Source organism: Rhamphochromis longiceps, linkage group LG1 (assembly GCF_057381845.1).
Source record: "Rhamphochromis longiceps isolate RC_006_pf linkage group LG1, R_longiceps_female_GT1.1, whole genome shotgun sequence".
NCBI lineage: Eukaryota > Metazoa > Chordata > Actinopteri > Cichliformes > Cichlidae > Rhamphochromis > Rhamphochromis longiceps.
The window spans coordinates 29,860,979-29,886,618 of NC_140557.1; the positions used below are offsets into that span (position 1 = coordinate 29,860,979).

Below are 25,640 nucleotides of genomic sequence, written 5' to 3' on the forward strand. Positions count from 1 at the left end.
TGATTATAATTATGTCTCACAGTCCAAACTGAAACACAACAGAGCCAACGTTTTTTTATTTTATTTAGACAGCTCCACTGTCCTATACAGCCTACTGAAACAAAAGAAAAACAGAAGGAAAACAAGGACCTAATTTCATCAGAAATTTTGAAGTGAAGTCACATGCAAAAGAACAAAAACTGCCCAGTGTTACATAACTAAATCAAGTGATCTGTTGTGACTGCTTATTTAGACACAGCCACGTGGAGGTTTATCAGCAATAACAGGGAAAAGGATGGAGATTGCGCAATATCAGCGAAACACATTTGGCCAGCTGCAAACACTGGCCTTTCATGGGTCTGCTGTGCAGTCTAAAGTCTGAATTGAGACTCTCAGCAGCAGCTCATGCATTTGCATTTGATGCAGACTCTTAGCAGACTTCAGTCGGAGGCTCCAGCACCCGCGGATGACTCTGAACTTAACCAAAAACTTTGCTCGTGGAAGGCTAGAGCATTCAGAGACGTAAAAAACCTATCACGACGCTTTCGTTTCTGCCTTAGAGCTAGCGACGCAGTTTTGGGTGTGAGTCAAGTGAGGTGTGTTTAGACTAGCTCTGGCCTGAAAGAGTGCAGACGGAACTAGGTTTTCTGGCGGAGTAGCACTAAATCCACAGCGCAACAGACTACCGGTGCACAGTTCACCGCTGAGCTCGAGACAGACGGAGCGAGTCCGCTAAAAGTGGTCGGTGCGACTCCGAGATGTGTTTTGTGTGACATTAAAAACAACAACAACAGCAGCAGTTTGTCTTTACTCCCGTCGTCTCCACTACTCGGAGCGCTTTAGGGACAATTGTTCCTCCGTGTTTTTTCCAAACTGACGGACTTCTCGACACTGGACTGACTTCAGCTGAACTCAAAAGATGTCAATTTTGCCTTTCACTCCCCCCATTGTCAAACGACTTTTGGGCTGGAAGAAGGGAGAGCAGAACGGCCAGGAGGAGAAGTGGTGTGAAAAAGCGGTGAAGAGCCTGGTGAAGAAGCTGAAGAAGACGGGACAACTGGACGAACTGGAGAAAGCCATCACCACCCAGAATATCAACACGAAATGCATCACTATACCGCGGTAAGGAGAGTTTGAGCGTTGACCGTGAAATCAGCATCCTAGCTAGCTGTACACTTAGTAGCTTCCCCGGGGGGTTATTACTTCAGCTGATTTCATTACAGCTTTGTTACAGAAAACTCAAAAAGGTTTCTTCCCTGGTTTCTGTCATCCTCGGCGCCTTGCACATGTATGGCATCATTGCTCGACTTGAGAAGTTGACATTTCCACTTCCTTTCTGGCGTCAATATTTCAAACTGTTGATTTCCTTTACGTGTTTATTGTGCAGCAACATGGTGGCTAAGGTGCTGCTTAACGAGCTAGCGTTGGACCATGAGCAGAGCTAGCAGATCATGTCTGAAACATCTCGGTGGCGAGCTGCTGGGGCATCATGCTGTCATCGTGTGCACACTTCACTTTAAGCGAGCAGCCTTCAGCACTTTCTTATTATCACATCAGCATTCAGCTGAGGGTGTTTTGCTGAGAATAAAAAGGGTACAGTCCATGCATTAACTAGCCAGCAGAGCACATGCAGTGCAAAAGCATTAATGGAGTCCAAGTTATATAACTTGGCCTTAATCTGGGACGCTTTCTAGCGTTCTTAGTGCGTAGGCGAGCCCGTGGAGCTGGCTTCTTCTTGCTCTCAGTCTGCACAGCCATTTGTCCATCAACACATTATTTAGAACAAATAACCAACAGTGGCATTTGTCAGTAAATCACAGCTGGTAGCTTCTGTGAGTCACTTCTCTCCTGAGCAGTCATTCTCCTCCCTCGATGAGAGGCTGTGCTTGTAAAAGCCTCTGAGGTGCACAATGTAAACACAAATCATGGATTTTACCCCTGCCACTCTTTAAAATGTATGTGTGGTATTACTGCAGTGTTGATTTTTCAAGTAACTCTCAGTTGCCGGTTGTTTTAGTACACCTTAATCCACCCAATGAGCAGAGATTAACTGATTCGTCAACTTGAAAGTTCTTGTCCGTTACATGGATAATCAATTTGAGTCATTTTGCATACTCACATGTGTCAGCTTACGTGATGTGGTTTTTAAGGGGCATCCCTTTAAGATAAGATACTTGGCATATAATTAACACCCGTGTCAGTAATAAAAAGCTTTGTCAGTATCTACAGATGGAGAATGCCTCCAGTCTGTTGTGCAGAAGAAGCGAGTAGTCTGCAGCCTCCAAAATAGCTATAAAGAGCCTGTTACACGTCCCTATAACAGTTCTAAAAACTGAACATGATACATTTTGCTTTGGAGATGTCATATCAAATTGAATTAGTTTTAACCAGGTCCAACTGCAGCGAAAGAAAATGGATGGATGGACAGGTGGAACTTGTATTAAAAGTACAGTGTGTGCTCACATGTATTTTACTTCTTCTGCTTTCTCCACTTTTACAACTAAACTCTCCAGACCTTTGCTTGCATCTGCAAAATCTCACTAGTGTTTGTGGGCTATTCAGATTTAATAGCATACTGTCAGATGAAAATTGAGCCTCAGTGGGGCACTCCCACATTCTTCATTGCCACAAGTGTGCATATCACGGCTTGCACAGGCCTGGGCTAGCGTTTAGAATTAAGCCTACCCAGAAAGTTAAATAATGTTTGTCATGATCCAGGTTTCATATTTCCCACCACTAATGCAGAAGGGAAGAGGTGGAGTGCATTAAGATGACCCCAGATCAGAGCTGGCTGTCAGTGTTGGCTAACAGAGTCCCTGGAGAGCTGCTGTTTCTATTAATTCCCCCACGTTTTGGCTTGCTGACAGCAGCTGCTTGCATGTTCAGGCCTGTCCACAGGGAGGTCAGCTTCTATCTCTCTGACACATGAACTCCCTGTTCAAGCTCATTGCTACCCGTCTTAATGGTGGTTTGCAGTGATGCTGAGTCGAAGGAAGCGGGCTCTGTGTATATTGATTGAATCAATAGTTGTATATGGTGGGGGAATAGCAGGAAAATTATATCACATCTCAGTGGTGTACATTGAGATAGAGTTATGGGGAAAGAAAGGATCAGATCTCAGCGGGCCAAGTGACAGAATATTATATTGAAATCTCAAGTCTATTTTTTTTTTTCCTGTCGTGTCAAGCACACTTATTTCTTTTTGTGTATGTGAGTTTGGTCTGTCAGATGAATCTTCGAATCAGCTGGGGAGCTTTGGGAAAGACTAGTTGTTTTTGAATGGCTGCAATCTGCTAGATAACACTAGCACACAATTACAGGACTATCTGTGGAAACTGTATAACAGCTTGGTGAGTTTGGTGGTTAAGTTATTTTTGGGTTGGAGGTCATTGACGTGGTCAGTGGGGCTGCATGTAGGTGTAGGTGTGCCTTTATCTTATGAAAAAAACATTAGTCATGTTCCCAGTTGAGGTCAAAACAAAGTATTGCAGGCTTTGACTGTTACTCAGAGAGTGCCATTGCTCTACTTGCCTTTTAGTGGTTTTTGACAATGAGCAGCTTTACTCATTTAAGACGTAAGTAAAAGTTTAAACCTCTGTCCAAGTTCAAGCCTGACTCATTCAGCAACGAGCAGCTGTGGTACTGACCTACCCTCTTCTTTTCTCCATTGGCCCTATTAAAGTCCTGTCTTCCTGTGAGCTGTAAACTTGGGTTAGCCGAAAACACTAGTGTGTAAAGTGCGTCAAGCCACTATGAGTTTCTAATCCATGAGGGAAGGATGTGTAGTGTGACAGCCTGCTGTGTGAGTGTGACAAGATGACTAACAGATGTGTGTCCTGTTGTTTACCAAGACCTGTATCTATAAACAGGAGCCAAGTTGTGTTTCCGTTATACCAGGATAAACTGGGAGCAGAGTTAAATATAGTTACAAAGTCAGTATTGGGAGGAGGTCAGGTTGGTTGGATAGGTCAACAAAACCTCAGGCTTTGAGACCAAACATGTACGTATGCTTCCTGTTTCCTAAGCGTAGTAAATGTCGTTTTTCTTTTTTCTTTTCCTGAGTTATGGCCATGATTGTTTCCTAACGTCAACCAAGATTACGTAGGCTTTTTAGCCTTAAGGAAGTAGTTACTTTACCCAGACCACATTTTTAAAGCAAACTATTACATTTCACATTTTAACCTAAATCCCTGACCTTTTGCCAACCCTAACCAGGTCACGTTTTTTTCTCTCAAACTCCAACCATAGTGGTGTCCATTCTTGAGTGGTTTTCTGTTCAGAGAAGTGACTTGTTTTGTCACTGTTTTGGGAGACACTACCACATTTCACCCCCCCCCCCCCCCCAAATGAAAAAACTTTGTCAACCATTGCCACACAGTCAAACTTAGTGTAAACATTTAAACTTAAAGTTTTTGAGGGTGAATTTTAGGTGCAGGTAATTGGGAGGCAGTGGTTGAGCAAGTCAAACAGTTGCAAACAGTGTAACAAAAAATGCCATATTGATTAAAAACAATATAATCTCTTCCTGTACCTCCTTTAGAGATATATATTTATAGAAGGTATAAAAAAGGACATTGCTACCATAAGGTCACCTATTGGTTGCTTTAAACCCTTTTTGAAGCCTTTTGAGTGTTTCCTTCATTGCTATCTTGGTTGCAAAAAAAAAACAAAACAAAACAGATGTGATGAGGACAGGGGGTCTAACTATGGTACTACACACTCACAGGCTACTTTGCATAAATCATGGTGAAGTATAGAAAACTCTGTTCTTGTCATCTATGACTGGGAATCCATTCATAAACTAGAGAACACCAATGTATATAATTCCATACCCTAAACTAGCTGTTACTTTGAAATTTATTATTACTACAGCGTCCTTTTTTTTAAATTTGTTTTATTTGTGTTTTTTATGGATTGCATAGATTAGTCTACAAGCAAACAGTTGACCTTCACCACACACCATTTTTGCTGTTGTGAATAGGAGGATCTCTGAGACAGACCTTAGAGATGGACTGTCTTCTGTAAATACTAATGTGTGACTGTCAGTTAGGGCAACCACTAATAACTGTTGCCGTGTTGATCAATCTCTTAATGTTTTGGTTACTCAAGTAATTAAGATGATTTTTAAAATGATAGAAATAACAAAGATACACTTTGTTTGTGCAGTCCGAGTTGACACTTTCAGATAGGTTTTGTTTAGAAGCGTATAGCATATAGATTATAATAAAATAAATGAAATTAAGACAAAAAGTGTTGGTTTTTGGGAAGCTGGAATCAGATATCGGCTTGAAGTTTTTTGAAATGACCAATTATACAAGTTGTCATTGGAGGAATCAGTAGTTCCTGTAAGTACAGTATAATGTGTGAACTAATCACAAACAAAACTTGTAGAAGATACTGTGCTGCTTTTGACCTGATTGTACTTTGTGTATGATAGTTGTTGTGACAATAGGTAGACAACATCACACTAACTCAATCTGTTGTCTAGTTGTTTGTGCCAAATGTTTAATAATTATGACACAATCATGCACCTGTGCATATAGGGTCTGTCATGTGTGAACAGAGGTAACTTTTCAATGACAAAACTTAATGGGAGTTAAATATTCCTTAGAAAGACACACTCATCAAAGTTGCGTCTTCTGTGTGTGTGCTTAAAAATATATATTTGGGGTTAATGAGTTCCAACAGTTGCACACTGGCATCAAAAAGACATTGAGACATTTTCTATTATCTTAATATCATGTGTGATACGTGTACTGTGGACAGTGAGTTTTATATTCACAGAGCCTGGGGAAGTGGATTCCTCACCTTTTTATCTTAATTTTCTCTGACTTTGTGCAAGGGGTGGTGAGAGGGTTTGTCTTATGTACACACATCTCTCCTGGCACTAAGGTTACAGTCTGATTCACACTGCATGTTGGGGCAGGAGGGAGTGTAGGATCTTCAAGTTCAGATGTAAAAGATGGGATAAAATGAGAAAGACAGGGACTGGACCAAGAGTGAGAAGGACTGCATCCACACTGCTGTTTCTTTATACATCACTGTTGAAAGTACTTCAACAATACAGTTCTTGATTAAGGAAATTCATTTTGTTGACTTTTGTCAGACCATCATGTTTTCCACCTTATCAGTGTGCAGCAGTTATGTAAAGATGGCTTTGTGATCCACATCAGCAGAATTTAATCCTGAAATGTAGACTGAAAACAAACAGATTTACTTTTGCTGTATACTTGGTGTCTTTTTATATTTGCTACTTTTGGTTAATAGTCCTTCCGGTTAGTCAATAGAATTAAAGCAGTATTTATTTTTTGCCTCATTATAAAAGCTGTGGACACTTGCACTGAAAGAGAGATGTAGAGGGAAAAAAAGTGCAGAAGAGAAGTATGGAATTCCCAGTGTTGCAAGGAAGTTGTTGTTATAATGGGGAAAATGTGCTTTAATGAGGGAAGATGAGACATCAATGGGTGAACAAAAACACAGTTGACAAATGAGAAAAGTATAAAAGTAGAAGGTAACAGAAAGTCAAGGGTTGAGATGAAAGACACTGAGGAAGCAGTCTCTTTGGCAAGCTGCAGCGTCTTGAATTCTCAGGCTTATCAGAGGGAGACAGTGGTTAGTGGGATTCACACACACACACACAAAAAAAATATACCGGCTAATAGATGAAATAGAACTGGTTTGTTTACCTTCTAGACAGCATTTGAACATCAAAAGAGATGTCTGCATGTGTCTGGATGACAGACTAGACTTCATTAAATGCACACTGACACACACTGCCAAACTCATACAGTGTGCACCTCGGCCCTGTCATGTCATTGTGCTGTTGTCATATTCAGAGTTAATTTTGTCTCATTCAAATCATCTGGTGATTTTGTAAGCGTAGGCCAGTGTCACTACAGAGGAGCAAGCATGTTGATGATCAGTCCGATGTGTCTGAGGTGGGAGCACAAAAGTGAAAACATAATGAGCCTTCGTGGTTTGGGATCTTGTCTGTTAGAGAGAGATGTGGTGCAGTTTTTAAAGTGAAACAACAACAGAGCTGGTATTTGCTCATTCTTGTGCTAATTATATGAGCAGAGCAGGTAAAACTACTCTAGAAGCGTGCTAAAAGCACTTTATGGACGTGTCTTAAACAACTTTACTGCTGCACACTTTGCAAAGATGATATGGAGCTGCCAGACACCTGAGCAGAACCAGGGAGATCTTTTCATGAAATTACCAGTCAGTATGTTGCTTCATAATAAAAGTTTGAGTGCACAGCTACCTTCCAGAATACAAAGCACGCCAGGCTACAGAATTGTGCAGTACATTTTTCCCTCCTACAAACAACCTGTCCAGAGTTCTTTGGGACTGGATTAAGTAAGACAGCTAAAATAACTAAAGCTGAATGGACTTGAGCCTCTTATGAAGGTTCTGGTTGTTCTATTCTGCACTTTAGTGTGATTGCCTGCTCAATGAAATCGCAGCACAGGGGAAACCCTAACTAAAGGGCATGAGTGTGAAAGCACCCACAGAGGTTTGTGCCTGCTAAACTTTTGTTTTGGTAGTTCCGTTCTGATTCCTCTCGTTCTCAAATAATAATTTTGTAATTTTCTGTTTATTTAGCTACTTATATTCTCACATAATCAAATCAACTGTGTGGTTTGTATAATTTCAGAACTGTAAGAAGTTCATCTTTTTTTATGCAATTAAAAATCCAACCCCGCCTCAAGGAAATCAAACTTTTTAGAAAGTTATGAGAATGAAGAACACCAAGTTTTCAAGGTAGGAAGCTGAAAGCTAAAATGACAAATGAATGTAAAACATTAGATTGATATTGTAGGCGTGATTTAACAAAATGCGTCATCACTTTGTTAAATGAGCACACACACTTTGTCATTCACTTTCATGTCAAGTATCACACCTGGGTCACCCGAGACAGTGTTGTTCAACAGGACTCTGTTCAAGACGGGTCACAGAGAGTTTATGTGTGTTGTCTGTCTGTGTGTGGTTGGCGTCTCTAATGACAGTGACAAGTCTGCTTCTTCAGGATTGGGTTCAGGATTCCTGTCATTGTTTGATTTACTTGACTGAAAGGGATTGCTGCTGTGAGTCATGACTGAAGTCTGTTTGTAGACAGTAGTAACTGTGTTGTTGTGCTTACTTTGTTTGGACCTTAAAAACAAAAGAGTTTAGTGTCCTCGCTACTGTTGGACAGTAATTTCTTAGTTAAGTCACATGGTGATGTCATCCTAATATTGTTGCATTTTTGTTGAGGGTATCATTGGTTGTACAAACAATAACAGAATTTATTTAAGATCCTGATCAATTATAAGTCTAGTGTATATGCCATGCCTGAAGCTTGGTGTTCATCGTGCTTCTGTTTTCTGTTCCTTCAAAGGAAATAAACAGAATACTGACTGTAGAATTCAGGCTACTTAACCATACGTTAATAGATATAAATATATTTATGCCATTGTACATGACTCTGTGTGCGTGTGTGCATGTAGTTAGTCAGCTTAGAGGAATGCTCTTTCAGACTGCTGGGGCCTTGAGGAGGGTGTGGGCTGCTGTTTGGTTTGTGGCTTGCACCACGGGTGGAAGGGTTAGAGACACAGCTCTGCCTCGACTTGGCCCTAGCCTGTCTCACTATCTGCGGGGGAGTGCACATGCAGAAACACACACACACACACAGACGTGTTCTCCAGACAACAAATGCGCCTTTGTGCTCCACTGGCCACTGCCACCACCACTGCTGCCGCTGCTGCTGCTTCAGGTGCTAGGGTAAAGCTGGGTATGTGGGGGAAGGTCAGCTGATTGGAAGGAGTAGGGGTTTTTAAGCAGGGAGAGGAAGTACAGGTGAAAGTCATAAAATACAGAAATTACGCAATGACTTTTCAAGGAGGTTGTGTGATAAGTGTTTCTTACTGAAGTTGCCATAGTCGTTCAGGACTTGCTGAAAACACAAGAAACAGGAAAGAAACATGAGTCTTTCTTGGCCACAGGGCCACAATTTGTAAGGTTTGATAGGCTGAAACATTTTATCACGATAAGCGGTGACTGTGAGGTCTTCTTACACTTTACTGTCAATGACACCTGAAATAGTGACACGAGAAACTTTGGGCAGAAACATGATAAGAAATGCTTTAGATATTGTATCGTGTGTCTAGATGGATATATTATGCTATAATTGTACCAAGTGTTGGGATTATATGTCTTGATGCATTCTCAATCATCCAGGAAAGTAAATCTCCAAAAGTTGGTTCTGTTCATCTGTAGCGTTTTGTGGGAGAAATGTTTCGTCACTCATCCAAGTGACTTCTTCAGTCTCAGCTGACTGCAGTTTTCCCCAATCTTATAAACAGTACATTTGCATAATGACTGAAACCAGTCCACTGATGGAACAATGGGCTGGGAGGTCAGTTCCTTAATCTTAATTATGCAAATTCTCATGACCATTGATCAACAACCACTGACCAAAACCCACTGATCAATGGCCATGAGTACCATTCACAGAGAGTTGGGGAATGGCTGCAATCACAGCATTGTGAGATGGCGAAAGATGTACCCTTAGGGCCCCTCCTCGATTCAGAGATGGACTTTCCCTTTTCACGTAAATGGCCTCCTTGACTCCGCGCTCAAACCAGCGTTCCTCCCTGTCCAAGATGTGTACATCCTCATCCTTGAAATAGTGTCCACTGGCCTGTAGGTGTAAATAGACTGCAGAGTCCTGGCCTGACGAGGTAGCTCTTCTGTGTGGGTGAAGAATTTGTCTGACAGACAGCTCACCCAAACAGAGACAAAACATCCTTGCTAAAGGGAATTTTGCTGTCACACTGAGACAAATCCCGCTAGTGGAGCTGATCACAGCCACAGAAACAGCAATTTGCAACAACAATATTGCAGAAGTGGAAGCAGAGCAACTATGGAAAGTTTCGGCCTGTCTCAGCAATGCAAAGCCCCCAGCATCCAACATCACCATGGAGGAGAGGAAGGCACTCACATCACTTAGTGATGACAACAACATTATCATCCTTCCGGCAGACAAGGGTAGGTGCACAGTATTGCTAAACCAGAAAGACTATCATGAGAAAATTTTGTCACTACTCAGTGATGAAAATACTTATGAGCCCCTGAAACGAGACCCAGGAAGTGGCTACAGGAAGAGGGTGATAGACTATCTGAAGCAGTTAGAACAAGACAAGGCTATTGACCGGACCTCATACCACAGGCTATCCGGTTGTTCAGTCTGACGTCACTAGCCGTGTCTGGGTCTAAACTCCGCTGCAGGTCCATATATCAAACGATCACTATGGCATTACTGAGAGTCGAAAAACTGTCTAAAGTCTTTCATCTTTAATAAAATGATCAGCGTTCTGCTCTACCAGGTGTAACAATTGAGTTTAACATCTAGGCATCCATGAAAACGGAATTTATGACATTTAACGGAGTTAGAAGTTAGAAGCTAGCGAGCTAACTTCCTGCTATCTAAATACAATATAGCATGTCCTGACTGTGGGGTTTTGGAAACAAATTAAAACGTACAGCTCTGTTATCACTTCCAGCATAAATGAAGACAGAAAACTAAACAGCAGTGACGTTTGTAGGGTTACTGAAGTTGGGCTAGCTGGTATATAATGATGTGCTACGTGACTGCTAGCGACACAGCATAATGTTAGCATAATATAAACAAGCTAACTTTTTTCCCACTCGATAAAAGTTACCGTGAGTGTTCTCGGTGGTCAGGAACAAATGTAATCGCATGGCAGGATGCTTTAAAAGGACCAAACTTCAGCCAGGAGAACAACTGAGATAATCCATCCACAATACGAGGTTAGTCATTCATATACTGCTGCATGGGCTGGGCTGTAGTTACATCCTAAGGTTTTAAAAACTGAGCTTAAATAAATGATTAGCGGTAATAAAAGCCGAGGGAGGTCAACAGGGATCACTGACTGTTTTAGGAGCTTTTTGAGATTAAATAGAAGAAAATACATAACATTAAACATGTTAACAACACAAAAGCCATATTAAACCAGACTACTTTAGACCCGGAAGTAAGATTCGTCGCGTCATCACTGAACAACCGGATACCCAGGGGAGTCCACACCAAGTCTGTATGGTTTACTGAAAATACATAAACAGGGTGCACCTTTAAGACCGACTGTCTGCATGATCGACTCTGTCACCTATAACATCTCCAAGTTTCTGCCTTCCATCCTCAACCCGCTGGTGGGCAGCTCTGAACACCAAATCCAGAACAACCTGGATTTTGTTGAGAAGGTGAGAGATGTCATCATGGAGGCAGATGAAACCATGGTCTTGTACGACGTTACATCTCTCTTCACTTGCATCCCAGTCACGGAAGCGTTGGAGGTAGTCTGTAAGAGATTACAGGATGACACCAACCTCAGCAACAGGACCACTCTCAGCATCGACCAAGTGTGTTTGCTTTTGGAACTGTGTCTTCATTTCACCTACTTCACATACAAGGGTCAGTTCTACAGGCAGAAACATGAGTGTGCCATGGGCTCCCCAGTTTCACCCATTGTGGCCAATTTGTACATGGAAGAAGTGGGAAAGAGGGCTTTGCTATCCTACCCTGGAACACCACCAAGCCATTGGTTCAGATATGTGGATGACACCTGGGTGAAAATCAAATCTACGCATCAAATTCACCAGGGAGGATATGAAAAGTGGCAGGTTAGCCTTCTTAGACTGTGAGATTTCCATCAGTAATGGGGGACATCTAAAAGCTGATGTGTACCGTAAACCTACACATACGGATCGGTATCTAAGGTTTGACTCTCATCATCCACTGGCGTACAAACTGGGTGTCATTACGACGCTACAATACAGAGCGAACACCATCCCCACTGACACAGCGGCCAGGGAGGCAGAAGAACACCACATCAAGAAGGCCCTGAGTAAATGTGGTTATCCCAGCTGGACTTTTGTCAAAGCTGGAAAGGCACCTAAAGAAAGCTCCAGCCGATCCAGGAGAGAAGGACAACCGCTGCCCAAGCGAAAACCTGTAGTGATCCTGTATGTATCAGGAGTATCAGAGCAGTTGAGACGCATTTTTTCTAAAAGTCTCTGTGGCTTTTAAACCCCCAAAACACGCTGCGCCAAAAACTGGTCCACCCCAAGGATCGGATCCCCCGACACAAACTGAGTAACATAGTGTACGCTGTTAAGTGCCAAGAGGATTGCCAGGATTTATACATCGGGGAAACCAAACAACCTCTGGCGAAGCGGATGGCACAACACAGAAGAGCTACCTCGTCAGGCCAGGACTCTGCAGTCTGTTTACATCTACAGGCCAGCGGACACTCTTTCAAGGATGAGGATGTACACATCTTGGACAGGGAGGAACGCTGGTTTGAGCACGGAGTCAAGGAGGCCATTTACGTGAAAAGGGAAAGACCATCTCTGAATCGAGGAGGGGGCCTAAGGGTACATCTTTCGCCATCTTACAATGAATTCTAATCGAAAGCCTAATAAAGAATAAGCAGTCAGGATAACAGACAAATATCCAGCATCTTTTAAACAATTCTGACATGTATGAATTCGAGCACACAGGTTTCTAACTTTGGCGAGGAAAGCATCCAGGGTTCACGGCACACACATGCACCGTAATGACCTTAATTTATCTTAGTTACCCAGTTCTGAGCTTTAATTATATCATCATTTGGATTTTTGCCACTGAAGAATCAACAAGTTAAGGTCAGTTGTGAAATTTGTGAATTTTTTTTATAGTGGAAATTTCTCTTTGAGGGATATCAGGCTGACACAGCATGGGGGTATGTTTTTAAGAATAAACATTAATTTTTCATGAGAGGTAAACCAGCCTACACTCTGCCCTTCCCTACGAAAAAATGCAACTAGACTGTAGAGAGAAATTTATTGATGACTTGCATCTGGAATATTCTCTGTAATTCATCATCATGCTTCAGAAAGAGAGAGACATACTGCTCTGCTCATTGACTGTTTGCAGTAAAACTAATGGCTCCCAGTCCTCCATTGTCTCCCCAGATTTTTGGAGTCCAGACTCTGTTATTTGTCGTCTAGCCCTGCCAGTCGTTTGTCTGCTGGTTTTGTATTTCACTTTAGGCCCTCCTTCACTGGTCCCAGCACACTTCAGCCCTATGATATCACCTATGGGCCAGACACCCCCTCCTTTCCTCCTTCCTCCACCTTTGTTAGAAATAGAGAAGTCTGATGGCTTTTCCAGAGAGAGTGGGAGGTTGGTGTGTGTCTTTGTGTGTTTTTCCGCCCGAGCCTCATCACTGCTGGACTGCTGCAAGTCCATATATGTTTAGACATCAGTGATTAAATGTATGTAAACTAAAGCATTTGGATGAAGACAAACTCAACTCAAGAAAAAGGTCATTTACAGCAATTTCTGATTGTTCACTTAATTGTTTAGGCTATAAAATGTCTTGTTTTGTAGCTCAAACCACTTTGCAAAACATGAAAGTTACCAGACTTTACAACCCATGAATGTTCAGAGACTTAGCTTGAAACTGAAATAACTGGTCAGCTATGAAATTAGTTAGCTAACACATTTCTATTTGTTGACTAAAAAATTATTATTTCAGCTGTACTAAGTACACTATTTAATTCAATTCAATTTTATTTATATAGCGCCAAATCACAACATAAGTCGCCTCAAGGCGCTTCATAGATGCAGAGAAAAACCCAACAATCATATGACCCCCTATGAGCAAGCACTTTGGCAACAGTGGGAAGGAAAAACTCCCTTTTAACAGGAAGAAACCTCCGGCAGAACCAGGCTCAGGGAGGGGCGGCCATCTGCTGCGACCGGTTGGGGTGAGAGAAGGAAGACAGGATAAAAGACATGCTGTGGAAGGGAGACAGAGGTTAATAACAGATTTAGTCTTGATTTTAAAAAAACAAAAAAAACCATGGTGAAATCTGTTTCTGTAGTTTTTTTTTTTAAATTTGCAGCTGACAGTTGTTTTAGCAAACCAGAATAGATTAACCAACCACAGAAAGTATTATGTGGCAAGTAGGGTCAGATGATATCAGGATATGTAAAGTAAAATAAGGAAAACTTTTTGCAGAAGTGTTGCAATACCTCTAATGTCGACACAGTTCACATGGTTGCATATATTGTGTTTATCTGGATGATTAGAGCATATCCACTACTGGAGAGATTGGGACTTAATTATCCCAGTCCAAATTTGAAATATCTTCCATGTGAACACTGGAGGTTGTTGCATTATTGCTGATGTGGAGATGGTGGCAGAGAAACTGGGCATCTCAGTTATACATGAACTTCTCTTCCAAACTCTACAGTGATCCAGAATCGCTGCTTTTCTTACTTTATAATATTGCCTGCCCCGGTCATGTTGTGAGCTGTATTTTTAGCAGTTGGCATAAGTTTTTCAGGACATTAGTAACCACACTCTCAAGGAATACCATTGTGCACATGTGGGCTTGTAGTTCAAACAAGTATATTAGTGAACTAGCAATATGTCTGTGAAGGTTCTCAGTCATCCAGGTCATCGTAGTCAAAGGAGCTTGCAAAGAAAAGCGTCTGGACTTCTTTAAGTTACTTGAAGATGTTTCACCTCTCATCCGAGAAGCTTCTTCAGTTCTAAGGTCAAATGGTGGAGAGTCCCAGATATAAACCTAGTGGGAGTATCCCCCCACAGAGGGACAAAGGACCCCCTGATGATCATCTAATCGTCTGAGCCAAGGTGTGAAACTGGGTGTGGGTCCCAATCAGCCAGAGTTTCGGGTGAACTAGCAATTTAGAAATTTGTTATTCTGGATGATCCTTCGTGGATTATTTAATTTTCTTTCAGTTATCTAAAAGATAATGCTGCATTCTCCCTCGTATCGGCTGGCATTGGCCAAGGAAGACAAAGAGACTTTACAAAGAGGTTGGTTGCAGAGACAGTCCAGATTGTAACCAACTTTATTTTCCCAGTTGTGTTATGTTGTTGACTCTGTGTGATTCTGCAGTTTCAGATCCTTAAACTGTTGGGATAGTGAAGGATTAATCTGTGATGACGCTTGCACAGAAACAGCTACTACAGGGAAAAGCAAATTAAACAATTTTTCGCTTCATCACAGGGCTAACAAAAAATTATTTAAAGGTCACAGACTGCTGAGTTAGTCGTGTCTAACCGAAGGTAGAATTGGTGAATGATTTGTCTCTTTACATGTTGTTGTTGTTGTTGTTGGTGTTGTTGTTGGAAGGCACCAGCCTCTGCTAAATGTCACCAGATTGTAGCCCTGTTGGTCGGGGTTCAACAGACTGGCCACAGACTTTATGAAAGGCACAAAGGCCATATCAGCCCAATAGCCCCTCACCCCCACCGCCCTCATCCCGCACTCAGCACTGCAATGGAGGCTGTGAGATCAGCATAGTGGGACAGACGGAGGAGAAGGAAAGGGGGGGTTTAGGGGTTCAGTCACAGACACTCTGAGCTACCCTGAGCTGTTGAGATGGTCTGGCAGACCTGTTGTGCAGCTGCAGCCCTCCTTTCTTTATCCATCACCCACTTTGTCCTCTACCCTTGCATGCTTTTAAAGGACAGACTGTGACTGATCCTGATCTTTGTGATGTGTTTGCAGGCACCTTAAAATGGTGAAAATATTCTACTTTTAAAGTTAAACATGCAAGTTTAGTTACATAGTTAATAACCAGCATTGGATGAGAAAAATTTTTTCTCCAAGGCCTTCAGTTTCTAACTGTATGTGCTGGCATCTTCTTAGCGAGGTAAGGCTTTCAGTAAGAGAGTAAAAAAAGTCCATGTTAAGCCCACAAGGAAGGCGTGTGTGTGTTCAACACTTCTCGGACTGTTGCCAGCCTGGACACACACACAGTGTATATGTTTGTGTCTCTGAGCGTAACTGGGTATGCCTCAGGGTGTTTGTTTTGCCCCCTCCCCCTTCCCCAGCTTAGTGAAGCTCAATCTGCTCTGTCTGAGTCAGCCAAAAGCGCACATATTCAAAATTTATGTATGTACTAACCTTCACAGCCACTAACATCTGCTTATATATTTTTTTTTATTTCACTACTTTTGCTACACTGGCAAATACTAAATTAATGCATACTTCAAATGTAAAGTTACCTTAATTATTTTATATCCCTTCTGTTCTTACATTTCTCTGTACGTGTGTCCATCTGTGGAGCTCTACCATTCACGCAAACATACATGCTGGATGGATGTAAAGCTCATGTTCAGTCTCAGCTTTGGATCATGAGCCAAAATGATGTTGACACATTTACCCCTCTGGCAAAAATCTATACCTATTTATCCCTTTATTTTTAGACATCAGTTCCGGTCTATATTCTGAGATCAACATCAGCTTGCATGAAAAAACACAAATATTGCCCCAGATTTCATGGGGCAATATTTGGGGCAGGCGAACTGTAGGCAAAGGAAGAATACATATGGATCTGAATCACTTTATTTTAAATTTTGTGCTCCAGGATTGGCCTTGCTGAAGGAAATGCTCCCCCTCTGAAGTTAACTTTCAGCTGAATTTAGTTTTCTTTTTAGATAATTGAATTATTACACAGCCAATGTTGTTTTTTTTTTTTTTTTTTTTTAAAGAACCAAAAATCCATTATAATTTTTTCATTGTACTTCCTTCAATAGAAACCTGATTTGACGATTTTCTTGATTATGTTATGTAACAGCAAAATATACACCCACTGGTTTTATTTGATTTTTTAAAAAGAGTTATCTAATACTTAATGTAGTTGATAGATTTAAGAAATCTTAGCCATTTTTAACAAAATTTTATTTAAAATTTAAGGTCAAATTAACCTGTAGAGCTAGAACTTGATAACCAGGCCAATCAATCATGGCTTTTCAGGGGTAGGCAACTCCAGGCCTCAAGTGCCGGTGTCCTGCAGGTTTTAGATGTGTCCTTGATCAAACACAGCTGATTCAAATGGCTAAATTACCTCCTCAACATGTCTTGAAGTTCTCCAGGGGGCTGGTAATGAACTAATCATTTGATTCAGGTGTGTTGACACAGGGTGAGATCTAAAACCTGCAGGACACCGGCACTCGAGGCCTGGCGTTGCCTACCCCTGGTTTATAGCATTATGGTATTGGATATACTGTAAAAATAGAATTATGTTGTGATATATTGTTAAATGTGACTCCCCTAGCTTTGGATGCATTCACTGTCAATAATGCTATTCATTCATTTTAAGTGCCCATGTTCACTTTTTCAATTCACATTTTGGTTTTGTAGATAAAATCAGTCAGTGCTGATTTGATTAGTTTCTGATCCTGTAGAGAGAAGCTGAAGAGTGAAAAATGTCCTGTATAAAGTCTTGAAGGCCCCACCCATGGACTTCAGATCTTCAGTTTGGAACACACACGCAGAGGTCAGCCCAGCTGGGAATTTGGGGTCATGATTATTCTCCCCTCAGCTACCTCCTGCCTCATGTCTGGAGTATTTTGAGGTCCAGATCTTTTTTTTTTTTTCTTCAATATCTGAGGTTGGCTGTTTAAATAGAGCTACTACTGCCACTAAACAACAAACTGAGGCTTGATGGTTTCACAGGAGTGGTTTTTGCTGTCAGAGCAGGGTTTCTCATTTGTCTCATTCAGTGGGCCATCGTAAATCTCTGAAGTGAGTCACTCTCATTGAGCAGGATATAATGTGTCTTGACTTGTCTCATACGCAATACTGTCTGTTGCTGATAGCGTTGGTTTACGTTTAAATCATACAAACACCTTTGTAGGAGAGTTAGTTGACCTTGCCTGTCAGCAGTGCAGAGTAATGATCTAATGCTTGTTTACCCTCAGTTGTTCATCTGCTAAAGAAGAGTTTGCTGATCCTATTCGCTGACCTTTGTTCAAGTAAAATTCAACCTGGATCCCTTGTTTATTGTTAATAATTTATATAAAAACTGTGGAATGTGAGCTTTTTGTTCCGGGTTTAGAAGAAGCGAAAGGGTTGAGAACCACAGAGTTGAGCTCAGTAGCTATCGTGGACTAAATGATTCATCACAGTTTGAAGTACACTGACTGTGATTTGGTGCTCTCCCACATGTATAACCTATCTGACTTACTCTTCATGCAGAAACTGGGTGATAAACTCTCTGGTGTAGTAATAGAGATAGTGAGAGCTGTGCCCATATAAGTAATTCACTGATTAATTTGGTAATTAAACAGCAGATCAGGTGACAAAGAAATTACTTTCTTTTATGTGGAAATTGATGTTAGACATAGATATAATCATTTATGATGTAATGGACTATAATGATGTGGTGAGTGTGGTGTTTGGCTGAGGTGCAGCTCTGCATAGACTGTTTGTGGCAAAGAGAAAAAACACTGGGGAGTTTATTTCTTAATTTACAGCCTGTAACAGCAAGAGGGCATCAAGTCTCAGTTAATGTTGTTGATGGGTAGCAAAGATTGATGCAAACTAACGTGATTAGTGGATATACACTATCAGTCAAAAGTCTGGACACGCCTTCTCATTTAATGTTTTTTTTATTTATTTTTATTAGTTTCTACATTATAGATGCGTACTAAAGACACCAAATGTATGAAGCAAGATATATGGAATTATGTAGCAAAGAAAAAATTGATTAACTCTAAAAATGCCGTATATTTTATATCTTCAAAGTAGCAGCCCTTTGCTTTGTTGACAGTGCTGCAAACCTTTGGCGGACTCTCAATGACCTTCATGATGTAGTCACCTGAAATGGGTTTTCACTTCACAGGTGTGCCTTGTCAGGGTTTATTTGTGGAATTTCTTGCCTTCTTAATGGAGTTGGGAACATCAGTTGTGTGTTGTGCAGAAGTCAGGTTGGTAAACAGCTGACAGCCCTATTTGACAAGTGCAAGAATCCCTGTTATGGCCAGAACCAATCAGCCATTTCAGGTGACTACCTCATGAAGCACATCGAGAGAATGCCAAGAGTGTGCAAAGCAGTAATCAAAGCTTTTGACTGGCAGTGTAGGTGGGCAGAAACTTGACAAGTGAAACAGCATCAACTCACAACTACTGCCAGATATGGTTTAGTATTACTCTTTTAAATCTCTTACTTCATTTTTCTTTGAGGTGTATTTGTATGTATTTGTAAAACAGCTGGCAGCAGTAGTAGGTTCATACATTTCAGTTACTAACTAAACAGTTGTAGCTTCTGTATTAGGAAAAAAAATTCCCCAGTGCCTGAGTATGCTTGAGTAGGAGGTCAACTTAGACCAGGATGGACTTGGCACAAACTTTGATCTGCATCTGATTTCAGTTCTTGGTTGGGAGGTGTTGAGGCTCCTGTCAACAAATCGTGCATTTTTAAATGAGAGGTCTCGGGCCTAGGTGGGAGATAATTGTCCTGGTTATCCAGGCTGATTTGCCCTGTGTCTTATTGAGCAGAGGAGAGTTCAATATGAATCTCTTTCTCCGGCCTCTGTGAATGTAAGTTGTGATTACACATTTCTAGTACATATGTGCCCACTCCAGGTCAGGGATGAGTTACTACTACAGATGGAGGAGTTGGGGTATCTTAGGGTCTTGTTCACAAAAGAGGGGAGAGTGGTGCTTGAGATTGACAGAAAGATTGGAGCGATGCTGTATCAGTTTCGTTATGGTGAAGAGAAAGATGAGCATAAAAATGAACCTGTTGATTTACTGGTCAGTCTATGCCTCAACTGTGGTCACAAGCTCTTAGTAACTGAAAGAACAAGGTCGTGGATCCAAGCTTCAGAAATGGGTGTCCTTTAAAGGTGGCAGGGCTCTCCCTTAGTGACCCATTGAAGAGCTCGGTCATTCGGCTCAGCGTAAAACAGCTGCTCCTCCACATTAAAAGAACCCAGTTGAGGTGGTATGGGCCTCTGGTAGGATGCCTCCTACTGGTGGTCAGTGCTGGGAGAAAAGTTATTTAGTGGCACATGTAACAACCACAAGATCATCATCTCAACACAAATCAGCAATTGCACTGTCTATAGCAGTAGGAAAATCTATGTTACACGTCTAAATAAAACTGGTTAGTTTATACAACATTGTATCATCCAGCCTTTTAACTTCAGGGTGCTAAATCAGGATGACGTAGAGCCATAAAAAAGTGTTATTCCTACACCAAAAGCCATGCGCACTTTAAATATAGAGTAGAAGCCAGTGTTAAAAGTTATATTAAGGGTGTTTTCACAGCTATAGTTTGTTTACTCTGGTTTTAATCAGTTGATGAGTTTGTGAACTTGTAGCTTTTCCTTATGATTTGGTTTGTTTTCACACAAGAAAATTCCAAGTGGACTCCAAGCAAACCAAAATGTGTCACTACAGACCGCCTGAAAATGTTCGGCATGCTTATTGGCCAGATGTGAGCACTAGTGTTTTTTCACAAAAGACATAGCATGCCAGCTCATAGTTTAATTCTAAGTTTTTCATTATGTCTCTCAGTAATGACTAAAAGCCTGCTTGACATTTTCTTCTTGTCCTGACTTTTATTACTTCACTCCTTTTTTCTTTCTGGTTTATAAACTGTTGCTTTTGTAACTGTTTATAAACCGTGTCCATGGACTCACAATGTCCATGTCACTGAGACATTGTTCAGCACATATATACTATAAATCAAATAACTTCAACTGACTATTAGTTAATGCCTGCCTATACATAGGTGATGTCTCTTGTAATTACTGCAGTATAAAGTCATATACCCTTTTCCTGGTTGAAGTTATTACTGTGGCTGATATATTATTATACATTATAACTATTTTCTTATTTAAAAAAAACCCAAACAAAACTGAATGGAAACGGGGACAGTAAGTAGGGCACCAAATGACCAGTAGATTTTGTATGTCTGTCTGAGCCCACACAGTCCCACCCACCCAGTAGCAGACATACCAGTGACATCACATCAGCCCTCTCTCACGATTCAACACATCCACAGTGAAAAATGTCACATTCACGTGCCTACATGTGAATGTGGTTTCCTTGTAGATGCACTTTCCATGCATTTCCTTCATGTCATCATCACTGTTGGTTAATTTACAGTGATTCACTATTTCAGCATAAGCTCTGTGTAACATTAAGTTTTTCCCAAGTTGTTTATTGAATGAGGGTGCGTGGTTAAGTTGTTTAATAGAGGTCTAACAGCAGTCTAAGTGACTTCTTGATGCGTGGCTTTATGCAGTATGGTAAAAGGAAGCAGCCACAATAAGTCATGACAATAAATGCCAACACAGGAAAACCGCAAAAGAAAAGAGGAACTGTGTTTGCAAGCAGACCCCCATAGAATCAAGATTATGCAAAATCTGGCTTAACATTACTATAGATTGCTATATAGCTTTGATAAACAGGTTCTTTCAGCTGCTCTCTTGTTCAGGGGTTGCTCCAGCACACTTGAATTGGCAGATCTTTACACCGGATGCTTTTCTGGTCACAATCCTGCCGGGGATAGATTCCTCCAAAAAGGGGATCTTTTACATGTTGGGTGTTAAACAGTGCACTGTGGAGTCACCCACTATAGATCTTGTTGACTAAATGAAAACTGGTATATTCAGAAAGCAATATTGAACAAATGGTTTTCTATTCAATTTGCATAGTAACCCAGAGATCTTTGTTTGCTGTTTAAATTGCCAGGTCTTTGTAATTTTCTATGTTTAATTCTCAACACTTTTTAAAAATAAAGTTTTAGAAGTTATTTGATCAGACATTTGCTTCGTTTCATAGCTCTCGACTTCTGCATGGGAAACAATAAAAGCTTCTGTCGTTGCTTTCCCAGTTCCAGTATGATACCAGTATCTTGGTTTTGGGTATCTGCCAATACACACCACATCACACCATACACCATTCACTTGCCCGATGTGCCGTGGTTGACCTAGATGAGGCTCAACTGAGCTTTCCGCAGTTGGGCGTGGCCTTGTTTTTATTTAGAGAGTCATATTTGTCCTTCTAAAGGGCTTTATCTTAAGCCTTTGACCCTTACTCTGTGTGAGAGAGTGAGTGGGTGGGACACAGAAAATGAGGGGACGTATGTGACTGCTGCCTCTTGCGTAAGATGTTGTGCAGGGTTTTTTAGTTTTGTTTTGGAGGTTTTTTTGTTTGTTTGTTTTTTCCCCTCTGTCAAGGGTTATTGTGCTCCAAGATTACAGCCTTTAACCTTATTATGACAGTCCACAATGTCAAACTGTCGCTCATTACTATCTGCCGGCCTAAATCATCATCCTGCCAGAAGCATGCCAGATGAGTGCAGATGTTATACAACACAATGAAATTCCTTTTAAACATACTGTAATGTCATTGCCGATTGTTTATTATTAGACATGACCTCATATCGCCTCTGCACTAACAGCTGGGACCCTCGTCATGGGGAAGTAGTTGCATAGCACAGTAGTGAGCACCAAATCCAGCATTTGATAACATTTAGAGGACAGAGCAGCGTACAGTGAATTTTTGCTTGAAAACCAGTTTAAAAAAAGAAGAAATATATTTTAGTTGTTCAGGACTGTCAAGGCAAAGACTGTATACCCATAATTTGGATATCATCAAGTACCAAAAATACTGTAACAATTAATCAAAAGGAGCGGTGTCACACAATTACTACTTGATGACAACAATGGATGAGAATATTTAATTTTAGGTTCATGAATTTGTTTTTATAAACAAAAGGTCACAGCAGGGGAAGGGACAGGTGGATCAAACCGTAACCAGCCTCAGAGTGGTAGTACCGACATAGCCCTTTCAGAAAAATGACATCAGAGCCAGATGCTATCAAGAAACAAATTCAGCAGTTCTTCTTTTTAGTAACTATTCTATTTTCTGTTTTCAGTTGGAGGTTTCAGATATTTTTCTGCTGGCAAGTATAAGGTCGTGCCCAGGCACACTTCCCTCTCATTTTAGTCACAACACACACTCTGACACGCAGCAGAAAACAATATAAGCCTACACAAAAAGAAAAAAAAAAAAGCGGTGGATAACTGGAAAGTCAAACCAAATGTCTCAAACTTATGCTTCTTCCTCTTCGTGTATTTACAGATCTTTGGATGGCCGTCTTCAAGTTTCCCACAGAAAAGGTCTGCCCCACGTCATCTACTGCCGTCTGTGGCGCTGGCCCGACCTGCAGTCCCACCACGAGCTGCGGGCGGTGGAGCTGTGCGAGTACGCCTTCCACACGAAGAAGGATGAAGTGTGTGTCAACCCATACCACTATCAGAGAGTAGAGACACCAGGTATGACAGCTCGGACAAACAGAGTTCTTTCTTTGTTCACTGTTGTGTTGTTTGAAGAAAATAGTTACGTACATTTCCAGTGTGTTCTAATGGGTCTTGGTTAGTGGAATAGGTTTTGTTTTTTTGTTTTTTGTTTTTCTCCCACTGGATGTTTTTATAGGTTTATTTGTATCCACAGGGTTTGTGAAACACATTTCCTCTTATCAGCTGATCAACGGTTTATTAATTTCTGTTCCAATAAATATTTACTTTATCCATACATGAAATCAGTCATTGCTTTATTACTATATTCTGAGAAAAATACTTTCTGTGTGTTTGTGTCTGTTATGCAGTACTCCCACCAGTGCTGGTCCCCAGACACACAGAAATCCCCACTGAGTTCCCACCTCTGGATGACTACAGCCATTCAATCCCTGAAAACACCAACTTCCCTGCTGGCATCGAGCCCCAGAGCAACTATATACCAGGTACCAGCGTGCCTCCTAGCATGACTCACACAAAGTACCTCCTTATGGTTTATGCTTTGTGAGAACTAGTTTGTAAGGTGGGCTGTTTATGCTGTACTGAAGAGTTTGGTGAAAACTGACTGTAACAGAGAAGGAGTAGTAGTAAAGTACTTAAAATATGAGGATGATGGTGCACGCTTGTGGGTTGTTTGTCACAAAAAAGGCGGAAGTACAGCTCTTGGAAGAGACCTACCTAGTTTGTGATTGCAAAGGTGTGTGTGTGTGTGTGTGTGTGTGTGTGTGTGTGTGTGTGTGTGTGTGTGTGTGTGTGTGTGTGTGTGTGTGTGTGTGTGTGTGTGTGTGTGTGTGTGTGTGTGTGTGTGTGTGTGTGTGTGTGTGTAATTAAACTAGTTTTACTATAATTTTCCTTTTGAATCTTGAGTTGGATGAAAAGCTTTTACAACATCGTCCCAGGACAGGACCATCAAACATAGGACGTGGGGTCAGAATTGGCCTGACAAAGACTCCAATCTGGTCCTATGGAAAGCTTGGAATATGTGAAGAAGGGCACAAACATTGGACTTCCTAACTGCATTTTCATACTTTTTACACTTTTTCATACTGTTTAGGGCCTCCCCTTCTCTTTATATGGAGAGATCGGGCAACTGCATGACTGGCCCACATAAGGTCAAAGCGTGCTTCATGTGGGCCACAATGTACAATAAGTTTGGTGTTTCTGTTTCAAGATTAAGCTTTTAACATTATAAATAAACATACAGCCACATTTATAATGTGGCTGTATGTTTATTGTCAACCGGTAGCTGTTGAAGTGTTATTGATCCTTTTGATTTACTTTTCTTTTGGCTTTTCTGTTCAAAAGTCGAGTTCTGATGTATTGTGAGAGAATTGAGAAAATGGCCTTTTGACTATGAATTTAGGAAGGGATTTACTTACATAAGCTGTTTTTCAACAGGTTAACGATTATTAAATTTTAAACACTTTCACTCATTCACTCACCGACTAGAACCTTCTCACTATTTAGGAAGTTCTGTGTAGGTGATTGTACGGTCACTCTTTGCGTCGTTAATTATGTTGTACTTCAGAATAATTAAAGCACAGCAGGCCAACTGTAATAATAGTAGTAACACATACTGGATTTAATCAAATTATTAAATACAAGTACTTTTGGGCTACTCTCATTCCTCATCTCTATCTGTTATTTTTCCCTCAGTGCAGCAACAATGCTTGGTTAGTGATCAGGGGCCACCAACATTTCAGTATGAGTGAGTGTTTGTGTCTTTGCTTGTCTCAGAAACACCTCCACCAGGCTACCTCAGTGAGGATGGAGAAACCAGTGATCACCAGATGACTCATAGCATGGACACAAGCTCCCCAAATCTGTCACCTAACCCAGTTTCACCCACACACAATAACTTGGGTAAGAAATGCGTGTGTCTGTTTGTGTACTTTTCTGTTTGTCTGCCTTGATTTGCAAACAAATGTTTCAGCAGCGTATCTCCCCAGTGGGAATTCTCTGTTTGGTTTAACTCATTTCTGTAAGAGGAAACCAGATGATGAAAGAAGCCTTTGTGTTCCCCGCTCACCATGTGAACTTTTGAACAGGTCAAGACACCACGCAGCCCACACTAACATCAATAACAATATCCTAGGTTTATTCTATCAAGACGGAAAAGCGCCAGGAGGCTTGGCTGGAACGCAGTTGGTGAAATAATAAAGCAACAACAGTTTCATTTGGCAGTGCTGTCCGGTTGTGTTCTGGACTTCAAAGCAAAGGACAGAATGTTTCTCAGCTGGTAGAGGGGGACAAAAAGGAGCAAATTACCAGAAACAGTTGAATTTACTGAAGAGTACCATGGACAAGTCCAACTGGGCTGCAGAATCCTTCAAGTGAGGGTTGAGTTTCCACATTTTGTCTGGTTAAAGCTTCTGGGAAACAGTGTATGGGTTTGACATTTTGTGACGCAGGCTCTCTCCGTGTTTTTGTTGGTTTTCTCTTTTTTTTTTTCCTCTGTCTGCAGCCTCTCAGCCCTTTTCT

The 25,640-nt window shown here is 41.2% G+C and overlaps 1 protein-coding gene across 1 annotated transcript in view; it reads left to right on the plus strand.

Moving 5' to 3' along the window:
• Nucleotides 1–457: 457 nt before the first annotated feature.
• LOC146678966 (SMAD family member 3) overlaps nt 458–25,640 on the plus strand; it is a 30,659-nt gene continuing 5,476 nt past the window's right edge. Inside the window, exons 1-4 of the mRNA XM_085405377.1 lie at nt 458–1,101; nt 22,945–23,138; nt 23,471–23,605; nt 24,897–25,022. Of these exons, the coding sequence (XP_085261503.1) occupies nt 899–1,101; nt 22,945–23,138; nt 23,471–23,605; nt 24,897–25,022 (658 nt within the window). The 5' untranslated portion in view covers nt 458–898. The remainder of the gene's footprint in view (nt 1,102–22,944; nt 23,139–23,470; nt 23,606–24,896; nt 25,023–25,640) is intronic.